The sequence below is a fragment of the Nelumbo lutea genome, chromosome 8 (genome assembly GCF_056320005.1).
Source record: "Nelumbo lutea isolate HS-2025 chromosome 8, American lotus-T2T, whole genome shotgun sequence".
Lineage (NCBI taxonomy): Eukaryota > Viridiplantae > Streptophyta > Magnoliopsida > Proteales > Nelumbonaceae > Nelumbo > Nelumbo lutea.
This window is the reverse complement of record NC_142691.1, coordinates 54,259,424-54,265,553: the sequence shown is the minus strand read 5'-3', so window position 1 is coordinate 54,265,553 and position 6,130 is coordinate 54,259,424. Positions and strand designations below refer to the sequence as shown.

Below are 6,130 nucleotides of genomic sequence, written 5' to 3'. Positions count from 1 at the left end.
AATGAAAATTTAGTTACTCATAGTATATAAATATTTGTTGTGTAGTTTTTTGTACTGCATTTGGACTCAAGTATATAGACATAATGGCCATTGGCAAAAAGCCAAAAATCACAATAATTTGCACTTTATTTCAATTTTCAACGCAATTTAGGCTATATTTGTTTTAGTGCAAAAACCACAATAGTTCATGGACATTCAAAAATCTCTTCTAACTGGTTCATCAATACAAACTGGTCTATTTTTACAATTACACTGACAAATTTTGCATCCCAACCAAACGGTTTCTAATTCTAACGAGTTCACAGGTTTCAAGATTGAAATCTACAATTTTTTACATTGACCAACTATGATACAAATGATGCTCTCAATCCTCTCTTTTTGAGGGCAAACATGCTCCAGGCAAGGTTTTGAATTTCGTAAGGATCGTGTTGGAAGAGTTCCAATACATGGAACATGTCTAATTAAATGGTTTCGTATTTTTTCGTCCGTATCGAACCAATACAGGTCCATACCGGCCTCGTATCGGCCGATACAATACGAAACGTGCCGATACATACCCAAAACGGGCCGACATGCATTATGTATTGGTCGAATTTAATTTCCCTCTCCTTTTTAAATTTAAATTTAATTTGTATCTTCTCTCACTAATATCAATTTTAATTAAGTCTTAAAGTCAGAGACATCACTAATTGCTAATATAGTTTAATTAAATGCTCATTTAAACTACCTTTAATTACAATATTTAATGTCATTAAATGTTGTTTTAAGTCAAATGACCTGTTAAAAATCACAAACCAAAGGTACAAAATTTTGAACCCAAGTCATTTGCTTGCAACACTAATTAATTAACCATTATACCAACCTAAATTAGTTATTAAAATAACATGTTTTTTTATACTTACAATAATATTTCTTGCCTTGGTGGATGTTTTCCAACAAATGCAATAAATTTAATTATTAATATTTATATAATAATAAGATGGATACAAGTTAAATTTATTTATTAAAAAGTAAGGAATATATTAACTTGTATACATAAAATATCATATAAATCATTAAAAAATAATTTTTTATGTTTAAACTTTTAGTGATACTGTCGCTGCCTCCTGAATTCTTACTAATCTACTGCTTTGGCAACGCTAGCATCGGTTCCGCCATTGCTAAGAATTGAAGGGTTACCATCAAAGATGCAAATTGTAGAATAAGATTCCAATTCCTGATATGATAAGAAAGTTAGGAGTAAAACCTTTTTATACCTACTTTTCTTTTTTCTTTTTTTACAAAAAGCTGCCTGAAGAGGCCAGATACAAGTTCAACATTCACTAAACGACTTTATGAATGAGATCACGGCAACAAAAATCTAACAAGGGCATTGTGCCATTCTTGGTTCCTTCTCATCCAATTTCTCCCCTGTTATCTCTCACCTTCCTCTTCTATCTGCTTAGTTGGGAGCAAAAAAGGTATTACAGAGCCAAAAACACTGATATTATAAGCTCCCTAGTCAGTACATACAAAACTTACTACCACTACCACATAACAGGAGTTGACGTGTTTTGTGGGAATTCTGGTGTCATACAGTGTTGTTGCTGCCATTGTTGTAAACCTTCGCCTCCTCCTACAATTGCATCAGTCCTCCACGCTTGCCCTCCATCCTCATCTTCAATTTCCATCATTGTAGCATCTCCTTCTGCTTCCATCATCTCTGACAGTCCCGGTGCTGGCACCTCCGTTCCAGAGAATGTAGGATGCTGATATGGAACCCAGGGAACAACTGCTAAGCTATCATTTGTCACTGATTTGTTTCTGTCTGCGGATGCTGCCTCATCCTCTGTAGTTTTTACTGATTTTGTATGGTTGGACCAGAAAATATGATCTAAATGGAAAAATGTTACCACAAAGTAACTTTGGGATCAGATTCGTGGGAACTCAATATGCAGTTTGAAGGCATAAATAAAAAAAACAGAAGAAACTAGTGACCCAACATGAATTTGCATATACTGTCACTAGTTGGTTGATAACGATCTACATGTGCATAGAATACTAATTCAGACATGGGGAACTCTTGTTCTCCGTAGTAGGTGGCCACTAATTTCTAATGCGTATAGTGCACTGTGTACACTTTCCCAGGCTCCTAGCCAATAAATCTTTTATATCAACCAATGCAGAATTGCAACCGAATCCTAGGTGGGTTCATGTGGCAATTCTAAGTTATCAAGATTTATTGGTACCTCTCAAGTCTCAAATGCATCAATAAGATAAGAACGATTTCAATAAGGAAACAGACAATCAAGTTGCCAATAATTTCTTTTATATCAACCAATGCAGAATTGCAACTAAACCCCAGAAGGTTCATGTAGCAATTATAAATTTCCCAAAATATACTGGTTAAATATCTTTCAAATACATCAACAAGATAAAAAACCATTTCAAAAAGCAAAGACAATTAAATTGCAAAAAAGAATTCCATGTGTCCTTGTTGGAACTTCAAAGTAATCTTGTTTTACAGTTCCAGTTGCATTTCAATGTTAAGGAAAAATATATAAATTGGTGGATTTAGAAATTTAAAATTGGAGCACTTACAAAATCAAGCTCAACGGTTTTGTAATTGCATCAAACAATGATTAATCCCTTCCCTTCAAATATTAAGGAATTATATTTCTACTTGATTGAATGTAAGCTTTTCTAAACTATACATTCCCATACAAAATGATTCCTAACAATATATCGATAACAAAAGCTCTATTTGACTTCTGCATCGGGTGCATTCTAGTAGTGCCAACACCTAAGGAGCATTTCCATAAATTACAATGTCAGTTCAAAACAATGCCAACATCCAATTGACCAATCTTGTCACAAAGCTCAAGCATTTGATACTTACCTTTCAAACCAGGAATCAAATCGGAATTCACGGTGATAGAAAAGCCGGGTGAACTGGGAGTTTTCAACATGGGTGTGTTAGCTGGGTTGTAAAGTACGAGAGCCCTCTCTTCATTCAGAGGAACAGAGGGGACTGCCTCCGTCGTCACAGCTCCTAGTTGCTGTCGAGTGATATCGGGTTGTTTGCTCACTATCTGCTCAAAACCCATAGCAATCTCTGGGGCTTCTTCTTCTTCCATGATCGGTGGCAACTCTGCATCCTTGAAAACGCAAAAAAGAACATATACTCTTTAATAAGTCCCGGATGGAAAATAAGATCTTCTACACTGACTAACAAAGACCACCATTGAGTGGTGAGTGTGTTGGTGACAACTATTATCATCTAGAGAGATTCAAGGGTTTTTCCATTTTTGAGAAACAACTGCCAACAAATCGAGGAAATGAAGAGAGATGAAATAATTTTCTTCAGGTTCCCCTAAACTCTTACACACAAAAATAAGCAATTATTCCTTGAAAAAAAGAAAGATGGAATGGAACCAGTACCAGCCTCCTGATCTTTCTCGCGGGAGAAGACAGAGAAAAATCAGAGAACTCATCGTATACTTCCTCCAAGTCCTTACGCTTCATCTTCATCGGCAGATATCCCGCCATATAGCTTCTAAGAACTACAACCGACCGAAACCCTAATTCGAACCGATCAGATCGCCGACACCACGAAGCACCACAAGGAAGGGATCAATCTGTAGACATAAGAAATCTAAGGAAGAGTCGACAAATTCTGCAGAAATTGAACTATGGAAAGTCTTCACGGATCCAGAAGCTTCCAACCCAGATGTTTTCTCTTTAGGGTTTTTCTACTAGCTCTCTCTCTCTCTACTCTCTACTGGTTTTTTGCTTTGCGGTGTTGGCTTGCTTATGCTAACTTTGCCCGTTGAACCTAGAAAAGAGGAGAGAGAAAAGGAAGCTTCCTCTCTCTAGATGTCTCTGGAAAGTGCAGTCCTTTTACTGTTGAATTGTTTGGATAAATTTGTTTCTTATTTGGAAAGAAAAGCTATTGTCCAACACTAACACATTTGATGTTTGCCACGTGTCTGATTTTGATTGAACAATTATCATATGCAAGATGATCTCAACCGTTTATATATTTGTTGTTATTAGGCCTGTGATTGTGAAGGATCAAATCGTCATAAACAAAAGAAGCTGCTTTGAAAGGTGGACACGTGCGGTGGGTCGTAAACTCGTAGTAGAGTTATGTTGTTAGACGGGAAATGTACGTAGTAGAGTCGTAGACAAATGCGGTATTGCTCAGCGTCAACTTTGGTTTGGCTAATATATGGCACGAATACGAAATACCCTTTGTCTTAATAATAAGTTAAATACGATTTAATTGAATAAAAGTTTTTAGGTTGAAGGTGATCGATCGATGTTCATGGGTTTGGGTGATTCTACTGTAATTCCTTCAAGAAATAGTGTTAAAGCTGATGAACATATGTTTTAATGATGCATGTTGTGACTCTATAAGATATGGTCGAGTGGTTGAAAAGAACAGTTAGGGACCTCCCATCACTCCACTCTTTCCATGAGCAAAGTGATTTGAAGATGTAATAAAGGGGAGTATTTGATGTGGATGATAAGAGATTCACACATGAAAGGAATTTATCATGATACATGCGTAAATAGATGCATTCCACTTTGGAAAGGGATAAGAGAAGAAAGTGATTTATATATAAGGAATGATTCATAACATGATTTAAACTAACGAGTTAAAAAGGTGGTGTTTAATTGTTGTGTATAATTCTTGTGCATAAGCGGTAATTTGGTCCTTTGGTGACGTTGCGTCATGTGGTACTTTTCAATTAATTGTTGTATAATACTTTGGCGTCACGTCGGTGGTGATGTGTTCTTTCCAAATCAATCGTTACTGCTTTGGATTCACCTTAGACGTACCTTGGATACACTTCAGATGCACCTTGGATTCACCTCGGATGCACCTTGCACACTTTAAAATCGAGCGCCCACCATTAGATCGGAGGGCATGGCCTTATACAGCATATCCACCTTGGCGGACCCAATTGGCGACTTTGGCAATAGCAGACCTAGGACCTCACTAAGAGGGTTGACTTCCCGCCAAGCACTTATCGACCTGACCAAGGTCGAGGTGGCAACCGACTTCCTCTACGTGTGATTTATAATCTTTGAGTCCTCCGAGATCACATCGCCTAACTGATAGATCTGACTTTTGCACCACCCACTTTGGAGATAATCGGATAAGCTTATCGCTATCCACGAAAACCACCTTTCAGGGTGGTGAGCTGATAAGTCATGTCCTTCAGGAGATCTTAGACACGCTACATGAGGCCCACGCCTACCCAAGGTTCAAAATATCGATACAGGGTGATACACCGGTAGGGCATATCGGTCTGTATCAGTACTATTTTTTATGTGTTTTTTTTTTTTAATTTTTTTAAACTAGTTTAGAGGGGCCGGTTTAAGGTCAATCTACCCCCTAAACCACTCGTCAACCCAAAACTCCCCCTATAGGGCATGTCGAGAAGGCTATGATACAATACATATCGGTCGATACATGATGAAATTTCGATCCTTGCACCTACCCATGCCTATATAAAGGCACCTCATTCAACCATAGAAGGTACGTGCGGTTGTGAGCTCAAGACTCTTTTGCATTCTAGCTCTCTTGCTCTCTTTCACTCATCGCTAACTTAAGCATCAGAGTAACCACCCCGGGTACTCCAACACTGTTCTCTTGTAATTAGCCTACCGGCCTCATGAGTTTGACATCTGAGCTATCCTCCAGCAGGAAGCTACTAGATTGCACACCATCAATTCCCGCCGTTTGTGGGAACCGCTACGAAAAGCTAAGGCTCTGTTTGAATAGACTTCTGCTTTTGTACTTTTAAAAATATCAAAGTATAAAGTACATAAGATACTTTTACTTTGGTATTTTTGCTTTGAAAACCATTTGGGTAAAAAAAACTTGATAAGTATGCTTTTCAAAATAGAAATACCATTTTTTGTTTGGTAAAATCACATCCATTTGTACTTCTAGTGATGGTTTTCGGTGGTTTCGGGGTCTGAGATCGGTGATGGCAGTCTAACTCTAGTAGTGGTGAATGGAGGAAGGGTCGAGAGTTTTATCAATAGGTGGTCACATGTGACCACCCATTCGCATGAAAACAAAAGCATAATTTCGCCTAAAGCGCCAAGTATGAAAAGCTAATTTTGTGCTTTTGGG

At 37.7% G+C, this 6,130-nt stretch overlaps 1 protein-coding gene across 1 annotated transcript; it reads right to left on the bottom strand.

Annotated features, from left to right (window-relative positions):
• Positions 1-1,222: 1,222 nt before the first annotated feature.
• Positions 1,223-3,896, bottom strand: LOC148844227 (DBH-like monooxygenase). The gene is made up of 3 exons (XM_088959049.1): positions 3,421-3,896; positions 2,879-3,137; positions 1,223-1,873 (listed from the first exon to the last, which is right to left on the bottom strand). The coding sequence occupies exons 1-3, from the start codon at positions 3,526-3,528 to the stop codon at positions 1,527-1,529; spliced, it is 714 nt and encodes a 237-aa protein (XP_088815175.1). The 5' UTR covers positions 3,529-3,896; the 3' UTR covers positions 1,223-1,526.
• Positions 3,897-6,130: the final 2,234 nt, after the last annotated feature.

What these genes read in the sequence shown, in the direction of transcription:
- LOC148844227 (XM_088959049.1), bottom strand. Translation starts at nt 3,528, where the DNA reads ATGGCGGGATATCTGCCGATGAAGATGAAGCGTAAGGACTTGGAGGAA. An exon ending in CGAGAAAGATCAGGAGGCTG is followed by an intron (nt 3,138 to 3,420) that starts GTACTGGTTCCA and finishes TGCGTTTTCAAG; the next exon opens with GATGCAGAGTTGCCACCGAT. An exon ending in TTTGATTCCTGGTTTGAAAG is followed by an intron (nt 1,874 to 2,878) that starts GTAAGTATCAAA and finishes TTTTCCATTTAG; the next exon opens with ATCATATTTTCTGGTCCAAC.